The sequence below is a fragment of the Pyricularia oryzae genome, chromosome 2 (assembly GCF_000002495.2).
Source record: "Pyricularia oryzae 70-15 chromosome 2, whole genome shotgun sequence".
Lineage (NCBI taxonomy): Eukaryota > Fungi > Ascomycota > Sordariomycetes > Magnaporthales > Pyriculariaceae > Pyricularia > Pyricularia oryzae.
In genome coordinates, this window is record NC_017850.1 from 3,426,121 (window position 1) to 3,438,436 (window position 12,316).

Here is a 12,316-nt window from a genome sequence, read left to right on the forward strand (position 1 = left end):
AAATCACCACAAAGAGCATCGTTTGATTTATAACGAGCCTGACGGAAGTTGGCAAAGTCTTTCTTTGAGGTGAATAAGGATTAATAAGGGTGTTTGCTCCCCGCCGCAACTAGCTTAAGTGGAGCTCAAGGTACAATAGTGAAACTGTGACGCCGTTGGGTGTATTACATAAGTGGCCCGCATTGACGTACATTTACCCCACTCAGTAACGTCAACGTTCTGTTCGTCGAGCTTGACCCCTCTGCTTGGTCAACCTCGAACCAAACAGAAGCAGACAATCCAATCTGAGCCGAATACTGCGCGGCCGACCTCAACAACCACAAAATACTCTTCGCATCAGTTACCGACCACGGAAGTGGTAAAAGCAGATAATCAAGCTGGGGAAGCGAAAACTGTCCGGCGGGGATCATCCATCTTCCCTCAAGAAGACCATGGCGGTAAGTTCAGTCGAGCTACTCAAGCTACAACGGGCTAGCTGCCATCGCGATCCAGAGCATTATTCCCATCGAAGTTCGGTAACACTAACTACAGTCGCCTACCACAGGACCCATCGCAAGGCCAGGTCGACCTGGTCACCAGGATGCAGGTCGACGACTCGGTTGTCAGCGCCGTCGCCACCGGCGAGATCGACGAGTCCCTCTACAGTCGCCAGCTCTACGTCTTGGGCCACGAGGCCATGAAGCGCATGGGCGCGTCCAACGTCCTCATCTCTGGCCTCAAGGGCCTTGGAGTCGAGATCGCCAAGAATGTTGCCCTCGCGGGTGTAAAGAGCTTGTCTCTCCACGACCCGGCACCTGTTGCCATCGCTGACCTCTCTTCACAATTCTTTCTTCGACCCGAAGATGTTGGCAAACCACGAGACCAGATCACTGCCCCGAGGGTTGCTGAGCTCAATCAATACACACCCGTCAAGGTTCATGAGTCTGCCAGGTATGTTGTCGGCGCATGTGATTTTTTATTGTTTTGAGACTACTCAAGTGCTTCCCGTTTGCTGACCTAGGTACACACGCGCAATAGCCTCACGGACGACCTCTCGCAGCTTGACAAGTATCAAGTAGTGGTACTCACAAACGCGCCGCTGGTGTCGCAAAAGGCCGTTGGTGATTACTGTCATTCCAAGGGCATCTACTTTATCGCCGCGGATACCTTTGGTCTTTTCGGTGCCCTCTTCTGCGACTTTGGCGAGAAGTTCACGGTGATAGATTCAACCGGTGAGAACCCGCTAAACGGCATGGTCAACGGGATTGACGAGGAGGGCCTTGTTACCACATCCGACGATGCCAGGCACGGGCTGGAAGACGGCGACTATGTCACCTTCACCGAGGTTCAGGGTATGGAAGGCCTCAACGGTTGCCAGCCACGAAAGATTACCGTCAAGGGCCCTTACACCTTCTCGATTGGCGACGTCTCAGGGCTCGGTACATACCAGCGTGGTGGTCTCTACCAACAGGTCAAGATGCCCAAGATTATCGACTTCAAGAGCTTTAGCGAATCTCTTGCCGATCCCGAGTTTGTCTTCTCCGACTACGCGAAGTTTGATCGCCCTCAACAGCTGCATGTCGGATTCCAAGCACTACACGCTTTTGCTCAGACACACGGCCGCTTGCCGCGACCAATGAACGCCGAGGACGCCATTGTGGTCGCAAACTCTGCCAAGGAGTTTGCCAAGGCTAGTGGTATCGAGGTTGAGTTTGACGACAAGCTTCTCACCGAGTTGAGTTACCAGGCTTCGGGCGACCTCAACCCCATGGCTGCTTTCTTTGGAGGCATCACAGCGCAAGAGGTTCTCAAGGCCGTGTCAGGAAAGTTCCACCCGGTCAAGCAATGGCTCTACTTTGACTCTCTGGAGTCGCTTCCTACCAATATTCCCCGTACAGAAGAACTCTGCCAGCCGATCAACTCTCGATACGATGGGCAAATTGCAGTCTTTGGTAAGGCTTACCAGGATAAGGTTGCAAACATGAAGCAGTTCCTGGTCGGAGCCGGCGCTATCGGCTGTGAAATGCTAAAGAACTGGGCAATGATCGGGCTCGGCACTGGCCCGGAGGGCAAGATCGTTATCACCGATATGGACTCCATTGAGAAGAGCAACCTGAACCGCCAGTTCCTCTTCCGCGCCAAGGATGTCGGTCACATGAAGAGTGACTGTGCCGCCAAGGCTGTTCAGGCCATGAACCCGGAGCTGGAGGGCCACATTCTCTGCCTGAAGGACCGCGTTAGCGCAGACACGGAGCACATCTTCAACGAGGATTTCTGGAACAGCTTGGACGGAGTCACCAACGCATTGGACAACGTGGAGGCGAGGACGTACGTTGACCGCCGTTGTGTCTTCTTCCACAAGTCGCTACTGGAGAGCGGTACTTTGGGTACCAAGGGTAACACGCAGGTTGTCCTGCCAAACCTGACCGAGTCTTACTCGTCATCGCAAGATCCTCCCGAGCAGTCCTTCCCCATGTGCACACTCAGGAGCTTCCCCAACAAGATTGAGCACACAATCGCATGGGCTCGCGAGCTTTTCGACTCGAGCTTCATCCGTCCTGCTGAGACCGTCAACCTGTACCTGACCCAGCCTAACTACCTGGAGTCGACACTGAAACAGGGTAACGAGAAGCAGACCTTGGAGATGTTGCGGGACTCCCTGACCAAGGATAGGGCCATGTCATTTGAGGACTGCGTCATCTGGGCGCGTGGTCTGTTTGAGAAGAACTACAACAATGCCATCAAGCAGCTCCTTCACAACTTCCCCAAGGACTCGGTATCTTCCACTGGCACGCCATTCTGGTCTGGTCCCAAGCGTGCCCCCGACCCATTAGCATTTGACCCCTCGAACCCCACCCACTTTATGTTTGTGGTCGCGGCGGCCAACCTCCACGCCTTTAACTACAACATCAACGTGAAGGATAAGTCCAAGCAGGACTACCTCGATGTACTGTCCAATATGATCATCGAGGAGTTTGAGCCTGACCCAACGGTCAGGATTCAGGCTGATGAGAAGGAGCCCGTAAGTTTGAGCTCCCACAATCTTCTTGCTGTTTGAGAGGTGCCATGTTTGCTCACAAAAAAATAGGACCCCAACGCTGGTGCAGGCGCTTTCGATGACACGGCGGAAATCAACAACATCGTCAAGGAGCTCCCCTCGCCCAAGGACTTGGCAGGCTTCAAGTTGACTCCGGTGGAGTTTGAGAAGGATGATGATACCAACTACCACATTGATTTCATCACTGCAGCCAGCAATCTGCGCGCCGAGAACTACAAGATTGAGCAGGCAGACCGCCACAAGACCAAGTTCATTGCAGGCAAGATCATTCCGGCCATTGCAACCACAACGGCACTTGTGACGGGTCTGGTTGTTTTTGAGCTGTACAAGATTATCGACGGCAAGGACGACATCGAGCAGTACAAGAACGGCTTTATCAACCTGGCGCTGCCATTCTTTGGCTTCAGCGAGCCGATTGCAAGCCCCAAGGTTGAGTACAAGGGTCCCAACGGCGAAAAGGTGAAGTTGGACAAGATCTGGGACCGCTTCGAGATTGGTGACGTGACGCTGAAGGAGCTGATTGATGACTTTGAGAAGCGCGGTCTCAGCATCACCATGCTGAGCTCTGGCGTCAGTCTTCTTTATGCTTCATTCTTCCCGCCTGCCAAACTCAAGGAACGGTACAGCATGAAGCTTAGCCAGTTGGTGGAGCACATCTCAAAGAAGCCCATCCCAGAGCATCAGAAGGAGGTCATCTTTGAGGTTGTCACGGAGGATGCAGATGGCGAGGATGTCGAGGTTCCATATATCAAGGTCAAGATCCGATAGAGGATTGTAGCAAAGATATTGGCTTGTATACTCGATTTAGACTTGATCAGTTTTGACGGTCTTGGGGCGTTAGCACAGAATTTGTTTATTAGTTTTACGATAGCTTGTTATCTTTCAAGTGGGTCGGTTTTTGGTCTTTTTTGTGGTTTCTCTGTCTTTCCTGTCTATCTAGGTACCTACCTCTAGACAGGTATCTATGGTGAGCAAGCGTGACATGTATTAGGTGGAATAAGATGGAGCGGCAGAAGAAGAGGCGCAGAGTGTTGGTGGGGCAAAAGTCACTTTTGTCTACCTAGATTAGTTGCATGTTTCCATACTGTGACTGAATTGAGGCAGATTCCTCACCAAGATAGACCCTGCGAGGGGTCACAGTCAGCTACCACTGTGAAACATTTTGTAAGAGGGGCGAATAACAATAGGCAACTTAGCTAATGTGAGTTGTATGTAATGTTTGGTAATAATGCGTCCCTTTCGCTTACCAAATGCACTACTAGAACTACCTAGAACTAGCCTAGTCTAGAAACCCATTGGACTTTGATGGGTTAGGACATGTCGGGTGCTTATTCAGACCTTTGGTCATGATTGCCTAATCCAATGGGAGAGAATTGTGATCCAACTCCATGTAACGCCAATCCGTCTTCCCCACACAATGGAGCAAGCCCCAGAAGGCTTTTTTTCGCTCGCATGCGGGTCCCGTACGCCAAATGGCCGCGGCCGGCTTTGCATGTCGGAATGATGACGAAGCAGTTGGACTTGGTTAACCCTCCACTTATCTGCCAAGCAGATTCTACCTACCTTGGATGGTGAATGAAGCTAAGGGCTACCTAGGTATATATACAACCGGCTCCAAAGTATATAAAGAATCGTGACACTCTGCTCCTGCCTTGTGTCCCGATATCCTACCTTTATATTCAAACATTCATGAATCGCACGTTTCTGCATTGTCTGCCTAGGCACAAGTCCACCGGGATTTACTCTAATTTTGTGACGCTATCAGCGGCGACAAGGACAACAAAAACAACACTCAACACCCCAGCCAGACGGTTCCTTAGACTTGGGCCGAACCCCGCCTGTGTGGTCCAAAACAAATCACATCAGATCAGAATGGTGAGTTTTTTGTTTTTTTTTTTGCCGTTCTCGGACTTGTCATGGCCTCTTTTTTTTTCTGACACGATTTTAAATCCCCCAACAGTCTTCACAATCAGCAGCCGGCAAGATCACCGACTGGGTCAAGCCCGGCGACACGTCGGGCGAGTTCAAGCGGCAGGTGTCGTCGTTCCGAAACTGGGTCAGCAGCGAGGCAGGCGCGCAGTTCCCGGCGGAAAAGGGCCGCTACCACCTGTACGTGTCGTACGCCTGCCCCTGGGCGACGCGGGTCCTGATCGCGCGCAAGCTCAAGGGCCTCGAGGACGTCATCTCCTTCTCGTCGGTGCACTGGCACCTGGGCGAGAACGGCTGGCGCTTCCCCACGGCCGAGGAGGCGGCCCACCCGGACGGCGAAAACGTCACGCCGGACCCTTGCCCCGGGCACGAGGCGTTTACGCACCTCAGGCAGGTGTACTTTGCGGCGGAGCCCGAGTACGAGGGCCGCTTCACGGTGCCGGTGCTGTGGGACAAGGTGCAAAAGACGATTGTGAGCAACGAGAGCAGTGAGATCCTGCGCATGTTCGGGTCGGCGTTTGACGGGATCGTCGAGGACAAGTTCAAGGGTGTCAATCTGTACCCCGAGTCGCTCAGGGTGCAGATCGAGGAGGCGCACGGCTGGCAGTACGACCTCATCAACAACGGCGTCTACAAGTCCGGGTTCGCCACCACGCAGGAGGCGTACGAGCGCAACGTCACGGCCTTGTTTGAGGCCCTGGACCGCGCCGAGGAGCACCTCGCTGGCGCCGAGGGGCCGTACTGGTTCGGCAAGGATATAACCGAGGTTGACATTAGACTGTAAGTTTTTGCCTCGTGGGATGTTTTCTGTGTTTTCTTCTGTGCAAAAAATGCTAACAATATGGGGCATTCCCAAAAACAGCTTCGTCACCCTCATCAGGTTCGACCCCGTCTACGTGCAGCACTTCAAGTGCAACATCCGCGACATTCGCTCCGGCTACCCGCACCTGCACAAGTGGATGCGCAACCTCTACTGGAACGTGCCGGCCTTCAAGGACACGTGCAACTTTTTGCACATCAAGAACCACTACACCAAGTCGCACAAGCAGATCAACCCCTTCTCCATAACGCCCGTCGGTCCTCTGCCTGACATTCTGCCGCTGGACGACGAGGTGCCGGCTGTGAAGGCTGCCAAGTCTGCTTGAGGTGTTCTGGAGGGAAAAGATATATAATAAATGGGGCATCTTGTATGTTGAAGTTCTACCACTAGGCAGGTGCATGTAATAAACATGGCGTCGAGTGATGTTTTCTCAAGTATCTCTTTTGACGCATGCGGGGGCTATAATGGTTGTGTAGTGGGCTTGTATTCGTCGGCATGGCTTTGTATTCCACGTGCTAGGTCTAACAGTTATGGCAGCAACCGCCAGGTCTGACCTTTTGTAGGCGCATTACGAAGAGGGGTAACGTCCTTTCTCTATAAATTGTGCCTCGTCCAAGTCACCCCTGGAAACCGAGCCTCTTTCATCGCACCAGATTGATCCAAGGTGCAATTGTCAGCTACTATCGAGCCTTTCTTTAGCCCTCTCGCGCCGTTTGTCTCCGTGGTCGATGCCGAAATGGATCAATGACAGACATGCTTTGCAGCAGGGGAGCCAGTGTGCCAATACTTCAGAGATACTGTCGGATGTATCTCGCACGAATCCACGCAACAGAATACATGGGTCCAAATTGCGATGCCCAAAGAAATGGCGCATCGACGGCTTTACAGCAATGGGTCGTCAGTACTATGCTGTGCCCGTTTACATGCTCCCTTGCCTTCCGCCGAGGAGCATTGACGTTGTCATCCGATGCCAGACCAGGCATCCAAAACCACTCAGATCAGCCTTGGGCTCTGCGGAGGCGTTTGGAATGCAGACCTCCAGAGACAGGGACTTGGGAATCTCGGACTATATCATCCACGTTCTTGGTGCATGGTCTACTCGCCAACCCTACTTTGTGGAAATCTATCGTGCCTTGCCTTTCGGATCCAAGATGCTTATTGAGAGCATCACACCCGAATGGTGGGAACCCTTCTTGTCAGTTATCAAGATGACTGAGTAGTAGCAAAATGGATTGACAAGTAACCAAACTGGGTTCAAAGGTCGAGGTGCGAGGCTTGTTCGTGAAGAGAACATGACAAAGGTGGAAAGATGCTTCGCACTCCATGTCATCACTTCGGGTCTCGGTGCTCTTGACCCAGCCACTACATGCAATTGCATGCACACTCCCACACCCTACCTAGCTGACCCAAATCGAACTCGTAGCTCGTCCAATTGCCAACATGGGCGACCTTGATACTCGATTGCACGGCCTCGGACCATCGATCGAGAAAACTGATGGAGATTGGTGGCACCCCGGGCGTTTCCATTGGCATTCTGACCAAGACAGTAGTCCTTACCTAGTACAATACGGATCGCGCGATAAGGAGTCCAATGTAGGCGCCCGACCCAGACGCCACCTTCACCGCGGGATCGTTGACCAAGGCAGTCACAGCTGCGGCAATTGGGATCCTCGTCGACGAAAGCAAGGCCAGCTGGGACATTTTGTCAAGGACGTGCTCCCGGCTTTCAACTCCCGAGGCAAGACACTACAAGAGCATGTCACCCTCACCGACATACTCTCTCACCGCACCGACATGTCATGGGCGGACAATCTCTGGCTTGGGACCGAGAGTAATGTGCTCATCAGTGGAGCCAACGTAATAAAGTTCATCAACAACCAGACCCTCCTCGCCCCGTTCCGGGCTCAGTTCGGATACAGCAACCTCTGCTACGAGCTTGCAGGTTATCTCATTGACGCTCTCAATGGGCAGTCCTATTTCGACTTTGTCAAGAGCCGCCTTCTTGACCCGCTGGGCATGAGCCGTACATTTCTGCAGACCCCGCCGGCCGATGTCGACAACAATTCTGTCTGCTACAACACCTTGGGTGACAAGTCCACAGCTCCCATTACATGTGCAAAGACTCGGACTGACAGGGACTGGTTGATCTAGTAGACTGACTGATTAGGAATGAGTGCACAACGACACCGATGTAGTTGCCTCGGAGTAGAGATGATATTGGCATCATGTCTTACCGATTCTGCTAGGTGTCGTGTCGTTCCCTTGGCCCATGTAGCGCAATATCAACTTTGCGTACGAGGCAGCCCGCGCAGCGGCATAAGGCTGCCGCTGCTTGTTCTTGTGGTCATCGGCATAGTCGCATACTCCTCGCACGGCCCCGACGGGGATTCGATTCATCACGCCAGCAGCCTCGATCTCCAAGCCTATGATATCGTAGTCGTCAAGCCTATTATTTATCAACCCTTGGCGTGCCTTCCGATCCTTGATCAGTTTCTGTCCGGAAACAATGGTCCCATACCAGTTGCGAGTGCGAAATATGGACTCCGATCAGGACGTCGCCTAGTCGTATGTCATTTGCAGGGTCCTTGTCCAGGTCTGGAAAGCCAGCAGCAACCCCAACGAGCAGGCCGAATTTACGTCTCGTAAAGAGAAGCTTCATCTGGGCTGCAACATGCGCATATCAGGCCAGAGGAGACAGGGATGCGGAGCATTCGGAGGCTGGACGAGAGGGGTTACGCCGCAGGAAACAGCAAAATCTAAACAAGGTCGATAAAATAAGGGCATCCATCCGCTGGAGAAGTGGCAGGAAGATACGTTTGCAAAGAGTCTCGGATTGCTCCTTCCAAATTCTCCTGTGCCAGCCATGACCGATCAGCCCCCAAATGAGGACACCCCCGCTTCGAGCCAGCGATGCGCTGTCGCCAGAAGGCTGACATTTACCTCTGATAGTCTCGAGCACTTCCAAATGCAACATGGCGCTTGCTACTGCTGCCTACTATACTTTTTGGAATATCGGATCGTCGGTTGGTGTGCCTGTCGTCTCCACAGTGATCCAACGTAACCTTGAGGACGCCTTAAGGACGCCTTGACAGGAGAACTGGACCGACATGACATTGATAAGCAGCATGTCATTCAGAAGATCAGACATAGTCCTTGACTCTATTAGCACCTTTGATCCAGAAGTGAGTCTTGTTATACGCAGTTGTTATGGACAGGCTATATCAGCAGGGTTTCTTGTCATTACTTTGGCAGCAACCTTTGCCTCCATCCTTGCAAGTAGGGTTTGAGGGAATTTTGTCCTATCCTTCTTGGGTAAAACTTTAGGACGCGGGAGTGAGCTGTGAGGAATACTACGTACTTTTGTAAGACGACCCGAGTAATTAGTCTTGACATGCACCCCGCTCCCAGGCGAGGGCTCCCCAGTGTCCCATCGCCAATCTTTGGCCTTTGCCTCAAGCTTCCCGGCAGCGGTGAGAGCAGATTCGTGCAACAGCAAACACTGCTCTACCATCCCGTCTCATCGTATGGGGGATGTTCCACCGGGCTCGTGCCACCCCAGATCTCTTCGCACGAATAAACCATCTCGATCCCGGTCGTTGCATCTTCGGCAAACAAGTCCCTGAAAAACTGCCTCCCCCAAGACCACGCATCGCCTGCAAACGTCAGGACTTCGATCCGCTCCAGTCGCGGCGTTTCGCCCCGCCATTTATGCATCCACTCCCGCATGTTGCGGAAAAGAATACTGGTACCCAACTCTTCCTCCTGGTCGTCCGCGACGGGAAAGATTAGCGGAGGTGGCCAAAAGACCAGGATGCGCAGGTTCCGCGGTACACGTTCCCAAATGGGGAACCGGTTGTCAAACAAAGCGTTGCTTGCGAGGTAGACCAACTCCACCTGGAAGCGCTCGACTTTTTCGAGTTGTGCAATGCCCGTAAGGCTGCCGTGGAAGTCGAGATAAAAAAAGTCTTCGCCAAACGGGTGAACAGTATTTAACCCCAGCGAAAGGTCAACCAGCGTATTGCGAAGGGGCAGAAGGGCGCCTGTGACGACATCGAGGTCCATCATTTTACTGGTCGTGGCGTCGGAGGCTTGGTTAATTATCGATACCTGCGAATGTGAAGCCATCCATTCCAGCTTCTCCAGGTTTTTGGTTGTTGCAAGTATGAACTTGAGCCCATGCTCACGTACATTGCGCAGTGTCAGCGATTTGATACTGGCGGCGTCCGGCGGCGCGGGTGTTGGCCACGACCATTGCATGGGATCGTCGAGGTCGAGGTCCAGGGCCTCGATTGCAGGCAGGTAAAAGAGAGGCAGCAAAAGCTGGCTGTTGGCGTTCCGACAGATCCAATCGTCCATATCAAATCTCATAGAGATTTCGCGTAGGTGGATAAAACGCGGCAGCCAGTCCAACTTCTCCAAAGCCACCGTTCGAAGCACGGCCATCACGCATGTCTGCTCTTTGGTAAAGTCCCTCTGAACAATAAGAGAGCGCAAGTTCGGAAGCCGAACAAGCATGAGGGCTACAATGGCGTCCATAGTACCTTCGCGCAGCTTCTCCACCCATAGCTCCGAGTACGGCAGGTCAAATTCGGCTACCAAGCTGATGGCCGACCGCAGCGTCTCTTCGGCGCCGTCCCACCAGAGCGGCGGTGGCCTGAGCTCTTCATAAGACAGCGACTTGAGTTTTTCTTTATCATGATTGAGGATAAAAGAGTACGGGTACCGGTAATCGAATCCGCCGCCCAAAAGCTCGAGGCGCTGGACATGAAGACCCAGGTGTGGCTTGCGCAAAAAGGCACCGAGTAGGGAAATAGCATGCGGAGGGCCCGTACTTTCCAATTTCTTATAGTCTCTTTCAAAGTGAGCGTTGCGCGGCGATTCTGATTTCTTAAAGTTCCATCTGAAGTGAACATGGGCGTACAATATACTGCTGGCAATTTCGTACATGCGCTTGTTTACCCGAGCCAAACAGAGGAGGTTGGCGTGGGAGCATCGGGAAATGATATCTAATACAAGCTCATCCGGGAGCTCGGAAAGTGTAGCAGCTGCCATTTTAAATACGGGAGGACTTTGTTTAAAAGCAGCATGGTGGTGGAAAGGATAAGAGTATTGGAGAATTAATATTGGGCAAGGCTGATTGTCATTGGGACCATCCCTGCAGGGAGGGGCAATTGATAATTTCTAGATAGTCTCAGGGCTCATCCCTGAAGCCCAGAGCTCCACAAATTGTGGCTCAATTCGTGGCTATGATTTGTACCTGCTCGCTTTATATCAAGCACATGTAAGCCGAATCCGGTTTGGGTATCTTCGTCCAGCCCTCCGGCCAAATCTTGAAGTGGACAGTCGGCTTATATCCGTGACTCTCTTCGTTTGCTGTAATCTTCTCTTGGGGATGCGGCACGCGAGATTAGGGTTGAAATTGCAACTTACAGCGGACAGGTTGATAGAGCGCGGGAAAGAGGCACAGCAAGTATGTGCCGGAGATGTTCCCAGACAGCGGGCCCGGCGCCGGCAAGAGACTCGGAGATATCAGGCAAGCATTCATCGAGGGCAGTGGTGAGTCTTTTCGTCTGTTCAATGTAGTGTGCGAGCTACATCGCCGTGGACCCCAACACCGGCGGCCTCGCGGCGTGGCTGAAAACGGGTGCGACGACACGGGGTCCGAAGCGCCCGCGCCCGACGCCAGGCAAGAGCAAGCCGGACCCGCCAAAGGATTCGCCGTGCTCAAGCGACGGGACTTGCCAGAGCCACGGATGCCCTGGCGGCGTGGACGCGCGGTGCACGGCCTCGGCTGGGCCTTTTTCAGGGAATTGTGTGTGGTGACATAAATCGAATTTTTGCGTTTGGGAACGGGACAGAGGTGGGGTGGGGTCCTGTAAGGCTGAGAGTCGCGCAAGGGTCTGGCAACGCGACCGACAGGGTGGAGGGGGTGGTGATGAGTGGGGCTGTTCATTTAATTTCCTAAAGTAGTGAAAGTGGCCTTGCTGTTATTAAAGCTTATTGAATATTTGGAAGTTCCTGACAATGTTTACTGGATTACATGCTCAACTGTTTAATCCTCCTTGGCTTTTACGCCTCCGTTTTCTTTGGTGAGGAGAGTTGCAAACACTCCGGCGGCGGTCCAGAAGACCGATAGCACAGCAACAGCAAGGCCTACTACCACAAGAGCAGATTGCGGATCGCTGCTCTGCATGGCTGCCCGCGCCCAACATAAAAACGGTCCAAGCAATAAAAAAGTGATATACGATGGCGCCGAGAGCCAAAGGTAACATATATGGCTCCAGGCCCCACGCATGATTGTGAATATCTCCCTTGAGGCGCTTGTTGCGTTTCGGCAGGATGTTCAAATGCTCCGTCCTGCCGTTTTCACCCCTTTCACTCGTAAAGGTATCCCCTCCAGTAGCATTTTGGGCCGCATGTAAAGAACATCTCCTGGAACGGATGATCTGGGATTGGGGGATTGAGAAAGGATTTATTTCGACCGTTTTCCGTTTTTTTTTTGTCCGGCACCACCAAGGTGAGCGGAGCAG

General features: G+C 52.8%; 6 protein-coding genes across 6 annotated transcripts; 4 read left to right on the forward strand and 2 right to left on the reverse strand.

Annotated features, from left to right (window-relative positions):
- Positions 1-229: 229 nt before the first annotated feature.
- On the forward strand, positions 230-4,219 carry MGG_01409 (ubiquitin-activating enzyme E1 1). Its single transcript, XM_003714306.1, has 4 exons — positions 230-437; positions 545-930; positions 1,018-3,001; positions 3,068-4,219. Exons 1-4 carry the CDS (start codon positions 432-434, stop codon positions 3,803-3,805), a joined length of 3,114 nt encoding a protein of 1,037 aa, XP_003714354.1. The 5' UTR covers positions 230-431; the 3' UTR covers positions 3,806-4,219.
- Positions 4,220-4,499: 280 nt separating this feature from the next.
- Positions 4,500-6,292, forward strand: MGG_01410 (glutathione S-transferase Gst3). Its single transcript, XM_003714307.1, has 3 exons — positions 4,500-4,912; positions 4,998-5,746; positions 5,829-6,292. Exons 1-3 carry the CDS (start codon positions 4,727-4,729, stop codon positions 6,109-6,111), a joined length of 1,218 nt encoding a protein of 405 aa, XP_003714355.1. The 5' UTR covers positions 4,500-4,726; the 3' UTR covers positions 6,112-6,292.
- Positions 6,293-6,676: 384 nt separating this feature from the next.
- MGG_11214 (uncharacterized protein) lies at positions 6,677-8,042 on the forward strand (the record flags this gene model as incomplete). The annotated part of the gene is made up of 2 exons (XM_003714308.1): positions 6,677-6,981; positions 7,337-8,042. The coding sequence occupies 2 exons, from the start codon at positions 6,677-6,679 to the stop codon at positions 7,935-7,937; spliced, it is 906 nt and encodes a 301-aa protein (XP_003714356.1). The 3' UTR covers positions 7,938-8,042.
- MGG_01411 (uncharacterized protein) lies at positions 8,010-8,445 on the reverse strand (the record flags this gene model as incomplete). Its single annotated transcript, XM_003714309.1, has 2 exons — positions 8,010-8,209; positions 8,292-8,445. 2 exons carry the CDS (start codon positions 8,443-8,445, stop codon positions 8,010-8,012), a joined length of 354 nt encoding a protein of 117 aa, XP_003714357.1.
- An 845-nt stretch (positions 8,446-9,290) lies between these two features.
- MGG_01412 (uncharacterized protein) lies at positions 9,291-10,838 on the reverse strand (the record flags this gene model as incomplete). Its single annotated transcript, XM_003714310.1, has 1 exon — positions 9,291-10,838. One exon carries the CDS (start codon positions 10,836-10,838, stop codon positions 9,291-9,293), a length of 1,548 nt encoding a protein of 515 aa, XP_003714358.1.
- A 431-nt stretch (positions 10,839-11,269) lies between these two features.
- MGG_01413 (uncharacterized protein) lies at positions 11,270-11,614 on the forward strand (the record flags this gene model as incomplete). Its single annotated transcript, XM_003714311.1, has 1 exon — positions 11,270-11,614. One exon carries the CDS (start codon positions 11,270-11,272, stop codon positions 11,612-11,614), a length of 345 nt encoding a protein of 114 aa, XP_003714359.1.
- Positions 11,615-12,316: the final 702 nt, after the last annotated feature.

Excerpts from the sequence above, each read along its gene's own strand:
- MGG_01409 (XM_003714306.1), top strand. Across the intron at positions 931-1,017 it reads AAGGTTCATGAGTCTGCCAG|CCTCACGGACGACCTCTCGC; the intron begins GTATGTTGTCGG and ends CACGCGCAATAG. Across the intron at positions 3,002-3,067 it reads AGGCTGATGAGAAGGAGCCC|GACCCCAACGCTGGTGCAGG; the intron begins GTAAGTTTGAGC and ends ACAAAAAAATAG.
- MGG_01410 (XM_003714307.1), top strand. The coding sequence starts at position 4,727 with ATGAATCGCACGTTTCTGCATTGTCTGCCTAGGCACAAGTCCACCGGG. Across the intron at positions 4,913-4,997 it reads AATCACATCAGATCAGAATG|TCTTCACAATCAGCAGCCGG; the intron begins GTGAGTTTTTTG and ends ATCCCCCAACAG. Across the intron at positions 5,747-5,828 it reads ACCGAGGTTGACATTAGACT|CTTCGTCACCCTCATCAGGT; the intron begins GTAAGTTTTTGC and ends TCCCAAAAACAG.